The sequence below is a fragment of the Orycteropus afer genome, unplaced genomic scaffold (genome assembly GCF_000298275.1).
Source record: "Orycteropus afer afer isolate SDZICR_OR568_19922 unplaced genomic scaffold, OryAfe1.0 scaffold00628, whole genome shotgun sequence".
NCBI lineage: Eukaryota > Metazoa > Chordata > Mammalia > Tubulidentata > Orycteropodidae > Orycteropus > Orycteropus afer.
The window spans coordinates 690,486-709,755 of NW_006922215.1; the positions used below are offsets into that span (position 1 = coordinate 690,486).

Genomic DNA, 19,270 nt, shown 5'->3' on the forward strand with positions numbered 1-19,270 from the left:
GCATTGTGCTAAATTGTAGTCAATGTCATGAGACAAAGTGTATGTGAACTGCTGTATGGAAACTGTATTTGTGCTGTAAATTTTCACCCAAATCACAATTTTAAAAAATAAATAGATAGATAGATAGATAGATAGATTGGTAATATATACACACCTAACAAGGATCTGGTCTCTAAAATACATAGAAAACTTCAACACTTCAACAATAAATAAACAATCCAATCAAAAAATAAGCAAAGGACATGAACAGACACTTTACCAAAGAAGATACTCAGGAAGCTACCAAACACATGAAGAGATGCTAGTAATCATTAGCCTTTAGAGAGATGATAATCAAAACTACATGAGATACACCTCACTCCTGCAAAAACGGCACTGACAAAAATATAGAAAATAAATACTGGTGAGCTAGTGGGATGACTGTATCTCTTATGCATGTTTGTGGGGTTATAAAATGGTACAACCACTATGGAAAACAGTATGACATTTCCTCAAACAGCTAGAAATAGAAATACCATTCGATCCAGGAACCTCATTATTAGGTATTTATCCTAGAGAAGATCATTCACAATAGTAAAAAGATGTAAACAACCCAAATGTCCATCAATGGATGGATGGATAAACAAATTGTGGCACATACATATAATAGAATACTACACAACAGAGAATGATGATGAGTCCAAGAAACATAACATGGATGAATCTGGAGGACTGTTAAGTGAGTGATACACATGAACAACAGATCATGACAATATAATGGCTATACCACCATATACAGTGCTACAACAATAGTAATGGGGGGGGGGGGACGACTCACTGCCATCAAGTCGAATCCAACTTATAGCGACCCCTCCTTGGGTTTTCAAGGCAGTATTACTACAGAAGTAGATTCCGCAATCTTCCTTCCAAGGAGTGGCTGGTAGGTTTGAACCTCCAGCCTTCTGGTTACCAGTCAAATACCTTAGGCACTGCACCACCAGAGTAGTACAACTAAAAATCTGTGAGTGCTTACTTAAGTAGATATGTATACTATATAGATGTGGGTAGACCTATGGAGTACATGTATGTGCATATATGGGTAGAGCTGTTGTTAATTACATATACCTGTTTGTTTTGCTGCATACACCTTCATATATGTAACATAGCATATAAAGGGCACAGTTATGGAAACTTCTTAGACATATCTGAACATCTTGTAGGACAGAGTTACAGAGCTTCAAGGATAAGGACAGACCACAATCTAAGGAGACATCTAGGTCAACCGTCATAACACAGTTTATAATGGTCTACATCCCAGTTTGGCGAGTAGTATCTGGGGCTGTGAGCAAGGGGACATCAAGCTCAACTAGTAAAACATACTACACAAAAACACTGTTCCACAGCCTACTTTGGCGAGTGTCAACTGGGATCTTAAAAGCATGCAAGTGGCCATCTAGATGCAACGATGGGTCTCTCCTTTTCCAGAGCAAAGAAGAATGAAGAATGAAATGTATGGAAATAATTAGTCCAAGGGACTGGTACACCATGTGATCCTCAGCCTATAAGGATGAAACCAAAAAAACTAGATAGTGCCCAGCTACCACTGTCAATCACTAGGAGGGGGATCTATCCTAGATAGAGTGGGAGAACAATATGGAACAAAACTCAAAATTATTTAAAAAAAAAAAAAAAAAGGGACCAGGTTTGCTGGTCTGACAAAACCTAGTGGAAACACTGAGATTACAGCCCCTGCCTGACCTTCAGATCTGGAATTGAACCCACTCCCGTGGCTTCCAGCCCAACAAAAGACAGGCATATGAGCTTAATATTTACAGTAGGTAGATATACTCTTTGGAGAGATCAATCATGGAAGAATAGAAGGGCCATGTATACATAAGGAGACAACTAAGGGGACAGGAAAACATGGGAATGAAGGACACAGGGAAGAGGTGGCTATGGGGAAGAAGTGGGAAGAGAGCCACTGAACCATGAGAGATTACAGTCAATGTCATGAGACAAAATGTATATGAACTGCTATATGGAAGATGAATTTGCTCTGTAAACTTTCACCCAAATCACAATGAAATAATGAAAAAAAGCTTGCTAGCAGCCATCAGAGCCAAACCAACGACTAGTCTCTAACAATCCAGAGCAAAGGAGAATAAAGGAAACCAAAGACTCAAGGAAGAAGTAAGTCAAAAGACCTCCATGAACCAGTGTCCTGAGACCTGAAGTAGATAGATAGTACCAGCTACAACTAATGACTGCTCTGACCAGGAACACAATAGAATGTCCCAGTTAGAATGGAAGCAAAATGTCGAATAAAACTCAAATTCATTTAAAAAAAAAAACAGAATAACTGGAATGATAGACTTGAAGAACCCCTGAAACTATCAGCCTAAGAGACCTTTTTAACCTGGAACTGAAGCCACTCCTAGAAATCACCTTTCAGTCAAATGCAACACCAGTGAGGAAAGTGCTAGTTACTAAATGAGACCAAACTAGCAACATCTGTCCAAAAGCAAAGGTGAGAAGACAAGGAGGGGCAGGGAAAGAGGAAGGATGGAAAACAGGGAAGGCAGGGAAGAAATGCAGACAGTGCTATCACACTGTGGGAACAGCAACCTAGGCTACATAACAATTTATGTATGAATTGTTGAATGGGAAATTAGTTTACTGTGTAACCTTTCACCTAAATCATAACATGTTTCTTTAAAAAAATAAATTATGAATAGTGAAAAAAGAGGAATGATAAGAAAAACAAGCAAAATTTGCAAAATTAAAGAACAGAAATAGAGGGTAGATATTTAAGAAAACACATAAAGGTGTGCAGCCATCAGAGCTGCAAAAAAAAAAATCAAGAACAAGCAAAAGAAGAGAATTGAGATTCATCTTGTTATTATCTGACCAGTGGACAAGGCAGTAAGTTATAGCCATAATGACTCTCCAAGGAAGTCCGTTGGCTCAATCTCAGTGTTTACATTTTTCTTGCCAATTAATAAGAATTCATTTTTCTTAAATCTCCATTCATAAGCACATAGAAATATTTTTCATCTATGCCAAAGATTATCCATCTGTAATCTTTTGGCATGTAATCATAATCTTAAATAACCAGCATTTGTCCTAATTTTTTCCACCAAACAAAATTCCAGTATTTGACTTTCTGTAGTAACAACCTACCATTGTGCTTCTTTTTGCCAGCAGAATTGCATATGTGCGTTATTGGCAAAATTTAAATCCTCGAATACGTGGAAGGCACTATGGTGGCATAGTGCCTAAGGCATTTGACTGTAACCAAAAGGTTGGCGGTTCAAACCCACCAGCCACTCTCCAGAAGGAAGACTGCATAATCTATTTATATAAGATTTACCACCTCGGAAACCCAAAAGGGGTCGCTGTAAGAAGTGACTTGATGGCAGTGAGTTTGGTTTTGGTTTTTGAAAATAGAGAATCACCATGAGTTAGAATTGACTCACTGGCAACAGGCTTGTTTTTATTTGAGGGGGAAGCGTGTTCTGAGTTATCTCTTAACAACAGCTATTCATGTAGGCAAAATGTACTTTTAAAAATAAGAAAGTTTTGTCAAGCACTCAGAGGGGGATCTATGTAGGAGATCCTGGATAGAGAGAACAATGTGGAACAAAACTCAAAATCATTTGGAAAACAAAAAAGAGGACGGGGGGTTTTACGAGGTTTGCTGGTCTGACAGAGCCTGGTGGAACCACTGAGACTATGGCCCCTAGCTGCCCTTCAGCCAACAAATGACAGGCATATGAGTTGAACATTTACCCGAGGTAGATACACTCCTTGGAGAGAACAATCATTGGAGAAAGAAAGGCTGTTTATGCACAGGGAGACAGCTCAGGGGGCAGGAGTGCATGGAGATATGGACACAGGGAAGAGGTAACTATGAGGAGGAAGTGGGAGGGGAGCTGTTGCATTGGGGTAAGTTGTAGTCAATGTCATGAGACAAAGTGTATGTAAACTGTTGTATGGAAAGTGAATTTGCTCTGTAAACTTTCACCCAAATCACAATTTGAAAATAAAATTAAATAAGAAAGTTTTGGTGTTTTGTAAAGTCCTCTGGGACAAAGAGTTTTGTTTCTAACATGCTGTCAGGTTTGTCTCTGAATTCCTAAATAGCAAGTTAAGTATTAGAACGTATCAATGGGACATAAACATAAACCACAGAGAAAAAAAAATCATACCACATCAATGTGAAAACCAATTTTTACCTTGCCTCATTAGCATTAATTGGTGTTCATGCCTAGCTGCTTCCATTTCTGCCTCTAGTTTCTCTTTGGCTTCTCTGATGTTTCTATCAACCTGCTCACGCTGCTGCTTTTCCATTTCATCAAGAGCCTTCCATCGAGATGCGTACTCAAATTCAAATGTCCCAGGCTGAGCAAAACGTGGAGGCTGTTCTCTTTCCCTAAATTGACATTTAAAAACATACAGAAATGTATGTTTAAAAGGGAAAACAACAACAACAGACAGTATCAACAACTACTATTTATTGAGCACTTTAAAATGTTCAAGGTACTATTAACAGGCAGATTCTTTATATGAATTATCTCACAGCAAGATGGTGATGCAGATTTTACAAGTATGAGTGACAAACTACCCAAGGATGCCCAAATAGTAAGTAAGGAAACCAGGACTCAAACCTAAGTAATCTGCTGTTATAACCTGAACTCCCCTAGTTATTGCTTTGAGTAAGGCCTACATGATTTTCACTCAACTAACAATTTAAATAAGACAGTCTCCAACGTATGAATCAAGTATGTTCTAACTTAATGGTCTAGAATCACCTTTCTTTCCCTAAATGTTACTTACAGATAGTAATGAAGCTAGAGTTTATTTTGCTATATGCCAGGTTAACTGGCTAGGTGAAGAATAAAGGCCTAAAAATGTACCTGAAATACAAACAGAGTCTTTAATTATTCCTGACTATCATAGCTCCTATTAAGAAAAGTATTGATAACAACACAATCCCCATCCTATCTATAAAAATACAGATACTTTACAATTTTAACTTTTATATGGGGTTTTGGGGAGGATGGCCCTTAGTGGGACAAATTTGGGAGATAAAAGGGGATGCTGTCACAGAGAGGGAAAGTAATAATAACAGCTTCAGAGATCTGACAGTGGTATGTAAGAAAAATCAAAGTTAGCCACAATTTAGACTTTCTATACCTAAAAAGGGGAGCTCTGGTAGCATAGTGGCTAAGACACTTGCCTGCTAACCAGACGGCTGGCGGTTCAAACCCACATGCCACTCCTCGGAAGGAAGGTTGGGCAATCCTACTTCCGTAGTGATACTGCCTCGGAAACCCAAGGAGGGGTCGCTATGAGTCGGGGCCGACTCGACGGCACATAACAACAACAACAACAACATACCTAAAAAGGAGATCTGGATTTTCTCTTTTTTAAAGCAGTTCCTATGTGAGAGATCCACTATAATCATTAAAACATGAAAAATGTATTTTCTGTCAAACCCCAATGACCAATATGGATTTTTGGAATTAGAAATTAATCTGTTATCTTGGCCCTTAGGCTTTGTGAACATTCCCTCCAGAACATAATTTAGCAGTAATATTGGAAATATAACTAGGTCTTATAAGGTTTGTTGGGACAATTAAATAATTATATAAACAAACATCTATAAATTCCAATTCTTGTAACACCTTTGCTTCTCTAACTTCTGAACCCAAAAGTAAGCTTATTACAAATTTGTCATGGTAAGCCATGACCAGAAAAAAGTCAAGTGAATAGAAAATTAAGTCTTTGAAAAATGGCACTGTAATAGAAGTTAAAATGGTTATGACTTGCAGTTGATTACTACTGATGGTCTGTCTCTGAAATACTTTCCTCATTTGCTTCTAGGACACTTTCTCCTGGTTGTCCCCTACTCCACTAACTGCAATCTCAGTCTCTTCTGATTCCTTCTGATTTTCCAAATCTCTAGATTTAACTCCAGCCCAGAGAGCTCCTCTAATTTCAGATTCAGATCAAGTTATCTACTTCTCATCTCCACTCAGATATCAAATAGTCATCTCAATCTTAACATGCCCAAAACTGAGTTCCTGCTCTTCTTCTCCAAAATCTCCTCTTCTTATGGTATTATCCAAATCAATCATTTGCAATTTCTATACTTCCAGTTGCTTAGGCCAAAAACTTTACAGTCATCCATTTAATTCACTCTCATATCCCCATATCCATCAGTAAAGCTCACAGACTAACTCCAAAAGCTAATCACTTCTCCCTGCCTCAACTGTAACTACTCCATGTCAGTAGGCCCCCAATTTAATTTCTCAATTCCACCTCTGTCCCTTTTACAATCTACTCTTAAAACAGTACTCGGGGAGGGTACATTGTAAAAAAAAAAAAAGAAAAAGACTGCAAAAATATAGCACATTATATGGTAATATTGAGGATTCACACACTACTAGCACATACTAAAGAAATAATGTAATAGAGTCACAAAAAAAAAAAAAAAAAAACAGCACTTGGGTTAAAATTTTATGTTGTATATGGTAGCATAGCACCTAGGGCGCTTGACTGCTAACCAGAAGACTGGTGGTTCAAACCCACCAGCCACTCCTCAGAAGGAAGGCTGGGCAACCAACTTCCGTAGTAATAGGAAACCCAGGAAGGGTCACTATGAGGTCAGACTCAGTGGACTCTCAATGGCACATAACAAAAACAACATCTTTTATCACCCAAAAAAACATTTAAATAGATAAAAGCAGTCAGAATGATCCTGCTAAAAAGTGTGGTTACTACTATGGCTCCTTCCTTTCACACAAAGAAACAAAGGCTCAACTCAGCCTACAAGGCCCAACCATCTGCACTCCTCCCAAAACATTCTCTCTCTGACCTTGTCCCTCACTCTGTTCCAGATAAATTGGCCTCTTTACCGTCAGGAAAACATGTCAGACTCAATTCTCCGTCAAAGCCTTCATAGTTACTGTTCTTTTGCTGACGCACTGTTCTCCTACTTCTGATATCTACACAGCTAGCTTCCACCCCTCCTAGAAGTTTTTACTCAAATTTCACATTCTCAGGGAGGCGTTCCTAACCACCTAACCATTCACCTGCTCTCCAGCATGCCCTTCCTCCTATCCCATTTTTTCCCATATTGGTTTTACTTATTTTATTGTTTATCTTCCCACACCATCTACATACATCACCATGCATTTTCAACCATTTTGTATGATATACAGCCAGTGCTGAGCACATAGTAAGCACTCCTACCTGCTGTGTAAATCAACTATATGGAAAAACATTCAACTGCACTAAAGTAAAAGAATGCTAATTAAAGTAACGTGCATTAAATACCATTTTGAGCAGAGACTATGAAATCTTAAAATCATAAAACTGATTTTTTTGTGTGTGAGGATGAAGAAAAACAAATGTTTTTATACATATGCCAATGACTGTAAACTGAAATAATGTGTCTGGAGAGCCACTTGTCAATATGAATACATTTTAAATATGCATACCATTTGATCTAAGCTCTTATACCCTGCTTTAGTTCATTTGTTCGTGTATTTGTTTTTTAATAATATTTCTCACTACTTAGCATGTTTCATAATTTTTTGGTTCAAGTGTTTATTATATATCTCCATCACCAGACATGTTCAAAACTGCATTGCCAGTACCTAGAACAGTGCCTGGCACAAAGACAATCCAACTTGAATTCATCATTGAACGTGTGTTAGTTTTATTTATAATAATAAACAAGAGATTGGTTAAAAAATATACAAAGTATTCATACAACCAATTTAACATAAAAATATACATAGCATACTAAGTAAAAAAGACAACTGATAAAACAATATACAGCACATTGTGAAAACAGATCATTATTCTTCTTTTCTCTAAGAATACTTACTCTATGCCTGGTTACTGTTGTTGTTGTTATGTGCCGTCGAGTCAGCCCCAACTCATAGCAACCCCTCCCTGGGTTTCCGAGGCAGTATCACTATGGAAGTAGATTGCCCAACCTTCCTTCCAAGGAGTGGCTGGTGGATTTGAACCACCAGCCTTCTGGTTAGCAGTGAAGTGCCTTAGGCACTATGCTACCAGAGCTCCTAAGCCTGGTTACTAGGATTACTTAACTAGGATAACTCATCCCAAAAAAGCCACCTTTTAACGCATAACGTACCTGCAGTATACTAGTTATCAAAAAATTCCCATTATATTCAGATGTCATTGTTTCTATGCTCATAAATATTACAGTCTTCTGCTACCCACCCACCTCAGCTATAAAAATAGTAAGTTTTCTTAATAAAATTAATGTTTTACCCATATAGAAAAGAAAACTAGCATTTCATAGAATAGGCTACTCTAACAATTAGACTATATTATCAAACATAATATTCTATAATTCAACAATACTTGATAAAAATGTCATTAACACTCTTGACAGTACACATCTGAAATAGCTTTATTAATAAAATCTTACTTATGATATTGTTGAGTTTTCTGCATTAGCTTCTCTGGCAAGCCATCTTCATCATCAAACTGTTCCATGGGCTCCACAATGACTGGACGAGGGGTCCTGCACAGGTGTAAGAACATTTATAAAAATTAACACAGTGTCAAGAATTAAGTTCCTCCAAAATTTTTATATACAAAATGTATACAAAAAAAGTATCTCAGAAGTATCATATATTCTCATAAAATTAGTCAATAAACATTTACTGAGCCACATACAGTGGATATAAAGATGAATAACAGAATGCTTGATTTTTTCGAGTGTAAAGATGACAGAGAAGTAAATGGACAACAACTATGAGCCCGTATAATCACAGAGTTAACTTATAAACCACAAGGAAAAAGAAGTATCTAATTCGTATTTTATTTATGCAGCCCTCATCAACCCCATGCCCCACCACCTAAATATCCTATTATCTTTGAAACCCCCAAACCCCCTGTATCTACCTGCTTAGTCAGAAGTCTTTCTAAAAAAGGCTAAAGCCTAAAATTAGGTGCTCTGGTAGCGTAGCGCCTAAGGCACTTGACTGTTAACCAGAAGGCTGGCGGTTCAAACCCACCAGCCACTCCTCGGAAGGACGGTTGGGCAACCTACTTCCGTAGTGATACTGCCTCGGAAACCCAAGTACGGGTTCGCTATGTTTCGGGGCCGACTTGATGGCACATAACAACAACAAAGCCTAAAATTCGACCTATAAGATGTCAGCCAAGCCAAAAGAGAGGAGGGGAGTCAGAAGACAAAGCACATTAAGGGGGGGTAGGCAGACAAGAAGAGTGGCTGATAAAAGATCTGAGTAGAAACCCTCCTTTACAATTTTCCTAAGTGAAAAAGGAGAAAAGGCTCTCTGGGAAAAAGGAGAAATAAGTGAAACAGGTGATAGATAATACATTGGTAATAAAATTCTTGAGACCAGTCCCTCACCACGCAAGCAACAGTAAAATCTATTTTACACTGACTTCAGAGAAAAAGGTTACTGGTAACTTTTGAGATTTTATAAGCACAGGAAAGTTGTTAATTCATATCAACTAAGAAAGCTATGATTAAAAAATCAGAAAACAATAGAGAATTATAACTTAATATAGCAATTCCAGTCATAGGTATGTTGTTGTTGTTGTTGTTATTTGCCGTTGAGTCGGCCCCGACTCATAGCGACCCCTCCTTGGGTTTCCGAGGCAGTATCACTACGGAAGTAGGATTGCCCAACCTTCCTTCCGAGGAGTGGCTGGTGGGTTTGAACCGCCAGCCTTCTGGTGAGCAGTCAAGTGCCTTAGCCACTATGCTACCAGAGCTCCCAGTCATAGGTATACACTCAAAATAAATGAAAGCAGGAATTTAAATAAATAGTTTTACACTAGTGTTCAGTGCAGCTAAACGACGGAAATAACCCAAATGTCCGTCAACAGATTAATGGATAAATAAAATGACCTCTAAGAAATATTCAGTCATAAAATATCGATCCGTACTAACAATTGTTGTTGTTGGGTGTTGAGTCAATTCTACTAATAAGTAGGGCTGCTCAAAAAAGAAATTTTTAAAAAAACGGCACCTGGGTCCAACTGACACTGACAGTATACTATAAGAGTTAAGGCATTCTTAGAAAAGTAAGTAGTAGTTTACATTTTCACCACCAGCAGGTCTGTCTAGATATCCTTTACATTCCTAATATAACAAGCAAAAGAAATACTACAAACTGATTATTAAAGGACTTTTTTTCTTAATCTACCAGTAACCTCTTTTAATGTAAAACCAAACCAAACTCACTGTTGTCGAGTCTGTTCCAACTCATAGCAACCTCTCCTTGGGTTTCCGAAGCGGTATCTCTACAGAAGTAGATTACCCAATCGTCCTTCCAAGGAGTGGCTAGTGGGTTTGAACCGCCAGCCTTTTCGTTAGCAGTCAAATGTCTTAGGCTCAATGCCACCAGAGCTCCGTTTTAATGGAAAGGTATGTGATAAAACAAAATGCTGGCAAAAAGTAATCTTTTTAATATATGAATAATAAATAAGTACCAAAAAATTATTAATGTCACAATCACCTATATGCAGTCCTGAGACTGGTATTCCACCATCCTAACTAATTAAAGTTGGTTTTCTGTGTTTAAAAACTCTGTATACAATGTGTTTTATGCTGAATACCTCCTTTCCTTCTGAGAATTATGATACATGTTGAAAAGGGTGCCCACATGACTCACACCCCCCTACACCCCAACAATAAAAACACTGGCCTTCAAGAGAGTTTCCCCAGCAGATAACTGAGGAGAGTTTCCCAGAAGGTAACATTTCACTCCAACTTGTTGCTGGTTAATTATGCAAGCCCTGTGTGACACTACCAGAAGACATTTTTAGAAATTTGCACCTAGTTTCCTTAGGACTTTGCCAATGCACTTTTCTCTTTGCTGATTTTGCTTTCTATCTTTTCACTGTAATGAATCTTAGCTGTAAGCACCACTGTATGCTGAGTCTTGTGAGTCCTAGTGAATCAATGAACCTGGAAATGGTCTTGAAGCCTCCTTAATAGATCTGTAAGGTACACTAAGCAAATATAATCCTTTATTGACACTTTCCTATTTTTATTTCCAATATTTTTCCTCATCAGTTTATTAACATCATTACTCAACTAACTGTATACATTTTTTTTTTCACTTCCGTAATTAAAGTTTTATTTATAGAAAACTAAAAGAGCTCTGGCAGTTCAAACCCATCAATCACTCCGCAGAAGGAAGACCGTGAAATCTACTTCCGTAAAGATTTATGGCCTCGGAAACCCAAAGGGAGTCACTGTAAATCGGAATCAACTTGATGTCAGTGAGTTTGGGACTGTTTTTTGTGTGTGTTTGAAATGGTTTTAGAGTAGTTGTTGCACAGCATATGTGCACAGTAGAATGCTCTGCCATAAACAAACTTGGACTTGAAATTTTGTTGTTTGTGTTTTTGTTGAGATGTATTTCAGGTACCATAAAATTTCCACTTTTGAAGTATACAGTTCAGTGTTTTGTAGTACAGCCTCAAAGATGTGTAACCATCACTTAGACCATTTTCATCACTCCAAAATGTAATCCCAAATCCATCTAAGTAGTCACTCCCCATTCCTCTCTCCCACCAGCCACCAACAACCACTCATCTACTTTGCATCTCTATGGTGTATTCTCTTTTTAAAACAATAATTACCATGAGTGTTACACTTTCCATTGTCATGAAATGTTCCTTGGGAAATGATGATAACATGCTAATCCCCAGTAAGCATATTTCAATTTATTCCTTACATTCTCTACTGAGAAATTTAGATTACTCCAAGACATTTAGTATTCTGTTAATAAATAAAATGAGCCAAATACACTCAATTCCATTTACTGACATGGTTAGGTTCTAAAGAACAAGTCATTGAACAAAAAGGATCATAAAATAGAGGATGACTACATCCTTACATGGGAGCTCTGGTAGCATAGTGGCTAAGGCACTTGACTGCTAACCAGAAGGCTGGCGGTTCAAACCCATCAGCCACTCCTCGGAAGGAAGGTTGGGCAATCCTACTTCCGTAGTGATACTGCCTCGGAAACCCAAGGAGGGGTCGCTATGAGTCAGGGCTGACTCGACGGCACATAACAACAACAACAACAACAACAACATCCTTACATAAACCGCTGAGAATCATGGCCCAGTCAAGCTGACACATAACCTTAACCATAACAGCCAGCCTTACTCTCACCTCTTAACTTGAACATTAGTTACTATAGACATATGCCATTAATATGCAAAATAGTCAGGCAGTAGACTTTTTACTACTGCTGTAAATGCAAAATGTCAAATGAGAGACAGTAAGTGGAGAATGGACGTAAACTAATACATAGAATCTGAGTAAACTTATTTGCTTAAAATATATCTCTAAATATTCCATGGTGTGGTCACGGGGACATCAAGTTCAACTGGCATTACACAGTACATTGTTCCACATTCCATCTTTGTGAGCAGTGCTTGGGGTTTTAAAAACTTCTGAGCAGCCATCTAAGATGCAACAATTGGTCTCTCCTCATCCACAGTAAGGAAGCAGAGGCAGGGATCCAGGTAAGGCCGGGGACCCAGGCCATGGCCCCCAAGTGGCAGGAAAACAGAGAAAAAAAACTGGGGGGGGGGGAGGCGGGGGCAAGGACCAGGATAGAGCAAGCAACAGAGGCAGGGATTCAGGTAAGAGGCCACACCCCTCCCAAGCAGCTGGAAAGCAGAGAAAAAGGGGGCAGGGGGAGCTGTCAGTCAGTTTGTCATACTATGGTGGTGTGCTGCTGTGAGACTTGAGGCTGTGTCACTAGTGTCTCAAACTCATTAGGGTTGCACATGGTGCACAGGTTTCAACAGCTTACAGACTGAGACAGACTAGGAAGGAGGAGGAAGCCACCCACTTCTCAAAGAATTGGCCAGGGAAAACCTTATGAATAGCAAAGAAACACTGCCTGATACATTACTGTGCAACTTTATGATTAGCCTGGAAACATTCTCCAATACAGTGCAGAGGATAAGCCACTTAGGTTGAAAGGCTCTCGAAACAGGACCAAGAAAGCTGCATCATCAGAGTAGAACCAGCCTTGATGATATGGATCAGGTAAAGCTTTCAAAACTTCCAATTGCTGATGTGGCAGGACTCAAATTGAGGAGAAACAGCTACAAACATCCATTAATAATCGGAACATGGAATGTACGAAGCATGAATCTAGGAAAATTGGAAGCTGTCAAAAATGAAATGGAGGACATAAAGATTGATATGCTAGGCATTACTGAGCTGAAATGGACAAGTCTGGTCCATTTTCAATCAGACAACCAAGTGGTCTACTATGCCAGGAATAACAATTTGAAGGCGAGTGGTATGGCGTTCATCATCACAAAGGATGTTTCAAAATCTGTCCTGAAGTACAATGCTGTCAGTGATAGGACAATATCCATATGCCTACAAGGAAGATCTGTTAATATGACTATTATTCAAATTTATGCACCAACTACCAACGCGAAAGATGAGAAAACTGAAGATTTTATCAGCATCTGCAGTCTGAAACTGACTGAACATGCAATCAGGATGTGTTAATTACCACTGGTGACAGGAATGCAAAAGTTAGAAATAAAGAAGAATCATCGGTAGTTGGAAAATTTGGCCGTGGTGACAGAAATAATGCTGGAAATCGTATGGTAGAAATTTTTCAAGACCAACAAATTATTCGTTGCAAATACCTTTTTTCAACAACACAAATGGCAGCTATACACGTGGACTTTGCCAGATGGAATACGTAAGAATCAGACTGACTACATCTATGGTAATAGGCGATGGAAAATCTCAATATCTTCAGCCAAAACCAGGCCAGGAGCTGACTGTGGAAGAGACCATCAACCACTCATGTTGAAGTTCAACTTGAACTTAAAGACAATTAAAACAAGTCCATGAGAGCCAAAATATGATCTTGAATATATCTGTCCTGGATTTAGAGACCATCTTAAGAACAGATTTGATGCACTGAACACCAATGACCGAAAACCAGAATTGTGGGATGATGACATCAAGAATATCATCCACAAAGAAAGCAAGAGGTCACTAAAAAGACGAGAAAAGACCAAAATGGATGAAAGAAGAGACTCTGAAACTTGCCCTTGAACAGAGAGGAGCTAAAGCAAATAGAAGAAATGACAAGATAAAAGAGCTGAACAGATTTCAAAGAGCAGCTCGAGAAGACAAAGCCAATTACTATAATGAAATGTGCAAAGACCTAGAGTTAGAAAACCAAAAGGGAAGAACACACTTGGCACTTCTCAAGCTGAAAGAACTGAGGAAAATATTTAAGCCTCGAGTTGCAATATTGAAAGAGTCTATGGGCAAAAGACTGAATGATGTAGGAAACATCAAAAGAAGATGGAAGGAATACACAATCACTGTACCAAAAAGAAAAGGTCGATCTTCATCCATTTCATGAGGTGACATATGGTCAGAACCAATGGTACTGAAGGAAGAAGTCAAAGCTGCACAGAAGGAACTGGCAAAGAACAAGGCTCCAGGAATTGACGGAACACCCACTGAGATGTTTAAACAAATAGATTCCCCACTGGAGGCACTCACTGGGTTATGCCAAGAGATTTGGAAAACAGCTACCTAGCCAACTGACTGGAAGAGATCCGTATTTGTACCCATTCCAAAGAAGGTGATCCCACAGAATGTGGGACTTATCAGACAGTATCATTAATATCGCACGCAAGTAAGATCTTACTGAAGATAATTCAAAAACGGTCGCAGCGGTATATTGACAGAGAACTTCCAGAGGTGCAAGCTGGATTCAGAATAGGACATGGAACAAGAGATATCATAGCTACTGTCAGATGGATCTTGGCTCAAGGCAAAGAATACCAGAAAGATGTTTACTTGTGTTTTATTGACTATGCAAAGGCATTTGATTGTATAGATCATAACAAATTGTGGATAACATTGAGAATAATGGGAATTCCAAAACACGTGATTGTGCTCATCAGGAACCTGTACACTGACCAGAAGGCTGTTGTTCAGACAGAACAAGGGGGCACTACATGGTTTAAAATCAAGAAGCAAGTGTGCCAGGGTTGTATCCTTTCTCCGTACTTACTTAATCTGCACGCCAAGCAAGTAATCCAAGAAGCTGGATGATACAAAGAAGAGCGTGGCTTCAGGATTGGAGGAAGAATCATTAACAACTTGCAATATGCTGACAACACAACTTTGGTTGCTGAAAGTGAGGATGATTTGAGGCACTTACTGATGAAGACTGAAGAACACAGTCTGCAGTATGGATTATATCTCAATATAAAGAAAACAAAAATCCTCACAACTGGACCTATAAGCAGCATCATGATAAATGGGGAAAAAACTGAAGTTGTCAAAGACTTCACAGTGCTTGGTTCTACAATCAATGCCAATGGAAGCAGCAGACAGCACATTAGATGATGTATAGCACTGGGCAAGTTGGCTGCAAGGGACCTCTTTCAAGTGCTGAGGAGCAAGGATGTCTCCTTGAGGACTACGGTGTGCCTGACACAAGCCATGATATATTCAATCACCTCATATGCACGTGAGAGCTGTACAATGAATAAGGAAGACCGAAGAAAACTGATGCTTTTGAGCTGTGGTACTGGCGAAGAAGGCTGAAAAGTACGGTGGACTGCTAAAAGAACTAACAGATACATCCTGGAAGAAGTGCAGCCAGAATGCTCCTTGGAGGCAAGAATGGCCAGACTTTCTCTCACCTACTTTGGTCACCTTGGAGAAGGATGTCATGCTCGGTAAGGTGGAGGGTCAACGAAAGAGGGGAAGGCCCTCAATGAGATGGACTGACACAGTGGCTCTGATGATGGGATAGCAACAATCATGCAGCTGGCACAGCACCAGGCGGTGTTTTGTTCTGCTGTGCGTAGAGTTGCTATGAGTCACACAACTCAACGGCACCTAATAGCAACAACAACACACTCAGCAAAGAACGAAGAGCAAAGAAAATCAAAGATACACGGAAACAATCAGTCCAAGGAACTAGTAGATCATGGGAACCTCCACCTACTTGACTGAGACCAGAAAAATAAGATGGTGCCCAACTACCACTGACAACTGCTCAAAAAGGATCAAACATTGGCAATCCTGGATACAGTGGGAGAAAAAATGTAGAACAAAACTCAAAATCATAAAAGACCATACTTACTGTCTCACAGAGACTGATGATACTCCCCAGACTGTAAAACCCATTGCCAATGAGTTGGATCCGACTCATAGCGACCCCTCCTTGGGTTTCCGGGGCAGTACCACTATGAAAATAGATTGCCCAACCGTCCTTCCAAGAAGTGGCTGGTGGGTTTGAACCTCCACCTTCTGGTTAGCAGTTAAATGCTTTAGGCACTACACCACCAGAGCTCCCCCCCAGACTATGGCCTTTAGTTATCCTCCTGGCCTGGAACAGAACTCACTCTCATAGCTTAGCTTCCAACCAAATAACAGACATGCTATAAGGTAAACATTTACACTAAGTAGGTACATTCCTTAGAATAATCAACCATTGAAAATTAAAAGGGCAGCATTTGCTGCATGGAGATAGCTCAGAGGGCAGGAACACAAGGAAAGAAGGACACAGGGAAAAAGTAACCAAAGGGAGGAAGTGGGGCAAGACAGCCCTAACACTGGGGGGATTGCAATCAATGTCAGGAAACAATGTAGGGACTGCTGAATAGAAAAGGAAGTTGCTCTGTAAACTTTCACCCAAATCACAATTTAAAAAAAAAATAAATAAATACATGGTCAAAGATTCTTAAGATTTTTGTATTTACTACCTAAATATCTCATAAAAACAGAACGACTTACGCACATTAACTTCAGGATTCTATAAAAATACTCATATGTGGCTTCATTTTCATTCACTGGGTATTTTTAAATCTTTGCCAACACAACAGATGTTAAAAAAAAATAAAGGTATAAAAAGAGAAGAAATGTGAACACAACTCCAAATCCTCAAAAAATCCAAACTCACTAGACCCAATGAGAATGGAAGAATCTCCAAAACTACTGCTTTACCTGGAACTGAAATTATCCCCTCAAGTCATCTTTTAGATAAACAACACATTAGCTCATAAAGTAAAGACCATCACCTCAAAGGCCGACTCAACGGCAAACAACAACAACAACATCACCTTTGAGTAGGAGCTCTGGTGGCATAGTGCCTAAGGCATTTGACTGCTAACCAGAAGGCTAAGGTTCAAACCCACCAGCCACTCCTCGGAAGGAAGGTTGGGCAATGTACTTCCATAGTGATACCGCCTCGGAAACCTAAGGAGGGGTCACTATGAGTCGGATCCACCTCAGCAGTGAGTTTGGGTTTTTTTTTTGTTTTTGTTTTTGGTTATCACCTTTGAGTACTTTGCTTTTTAAAAAAAAAAATCATCTATATGACACCCAGGAGCTCTGGTAGCGCAGTGTCTAAGGCACTTGACTGCTAACCAGAAGGCTGGAGCCACTCCTAGGAAGCAAGGTTGGGCAATCTACTTCCATAGTGATTCTGCCTTGGAAACCCAAAGAGGGGTCGCTATGAGTCGGGTCTGACTCAAGGGCACATAACAACAACATATGAGACCCAACGGTCAACAAGTAAGTCACAGATGAGAAGGTAGGAGGAGGGCAGGGAGATTAGGTTATTAGAACACAACATCTAGAATGGAAATAATGAAAATACTGACAAAATGTGAACAATGCAGCCAATGTCACTGGACAATATGTATAGAAATTATTGAATGGGACTGTATTTTACTAGTATACTTTCATCAAACATACAATACTTTTTAAAATTACTCACAAAAAAATAAAGGTTTAGTTGTCTTTAATTACTAAAAAAAAAAAAATCAGTATCTATCAACCAACAAGCTTAAAAATCATTATCACAGCCATTACACTTCTCTCCCCTAAGTCAGAATAAGGCACAGAAATGTAATTCAGGTTTGAAAGGTAACTGTCATAGAAAGTAACAAATTATTTTTCACCCAAAAAAATAAAAATTTTATCTCAGATAAAAACTGGCATACAGAATGTTACATTTAACAGGGATTCAGACCACATAAATAGTTTTAATAGAAAAGATGCTACTTTTCACAAATTATAAGTAAAGAGATTTATTCAAATTTCTTTCAAAGTAAAGAAATTTACAACTACTCCTAGACTCTTGGATTGTTATCAAAATTCAGTTAGTCTAAAAAGAAACCTTTTAAGCTTTTCCCAAGGAAATCCTGGAATAAATTTGTCCCAAAAATATCTATAACTGAAAAAGAGTAACCAAACAAGTAATGTAATATTTATCACAAAGTTACCTATTTAGGGTAAAAAAGGGAAGCCACACAAATGTGTTACCAGTAGAAGAACAGCTAAATCTGACTTCAATATAATGCACAGCATGCGTAATTTATAAATGATATGAAAAAAACTTAAAACAGAAAACAAAGTTTCACTTTATAAAAGATACTAATTAATGAGAAATTTGGGGGTTTATCACATAAATCAATAAATTCCAAAAGCAATAAAATATACAGTGATATAAAAGGGAAAGTGTGAAAGGTCTTAAAGGGTTTGCTCCTACCAATAAACTTAAAATAGCAGAGACTAACAGTAAAAACCTTTGAAAGTCTAAGGAGAAAAGAAATCCAAATTGAAGAAAATTCTGTAACTGGCCTGAACTCTTCAGTTGACTCTCAAATAGTTTAGCAAAAAACAGTATACAGGGTATGCAAAAATGTGGCAAAATGTCAACAATCAGTAGCTGTAGGTAGAGAATGTATGGGTGTGCAATGTTCTATTTCTGCAAATTTTCAGTATGTTGAACTTTTTCGAAATAAAAGTTCTAGTTCAAGATTTGTGTTCACCATGCTTACTCTTTAACAAATGAGTCATTATGGAAAGAAATTAGTTAGAATAAGATTAATATTAAAACCAATCTGAAAACCATAGGATGGCCAAGCGGCTGAAAGTGTTGAGATGACAAAGCAAGGTCTACTACAAGCCATATACTTACTTAACAGACATACAGGCTTCATATTATTCTGCATTAAAATATATCATTTACAAAAACATCAAAGGGTAGTTGGAAAGGGAATGTTGTTGTTTTTGTTAAGTGCCGTCGAGACGTTTCCGACTCATAGCGACCCCATGCACAGCAGAACGAAACACTGCCCGATCCCACGCCAGCCCCACAATCCCTGCTATACTCGAGCCCATCATCGCAGCCACCGTTGTCAATCCATCTCATTGAAGGCCTCCCCCTCTTTC

General features: G+C 38.7%; 1 protein-coding gene across 1 annotated transcript in view; it reads right to left on the reverse strand.

The window, feature by feature from the left end:
• PSPC1 (paraspeckle component 1) overlaps positions 1–19,270 on the reverse strand; it is an 83,432-nt gene that overhangs the window by 45,049 nt on the left and 19,113 nt on the right. Inside the window, exons 3-4 of the mRNA XM_007956519.1 lie at positions 8,450–8,545; positions 4,215–4,411 (exon numbers count right to left, since the gene is read on the reverse strand). Of these exons, the coding sequence (XP_007954710.1) occupies positions 4,215–4,411; positions 8,450–8,545 (293 nt within the window). The remainder of the gene's footprint in view (positions 1–4,214; positions 4,412–8,449; positions 8,546–19,270) is intronic.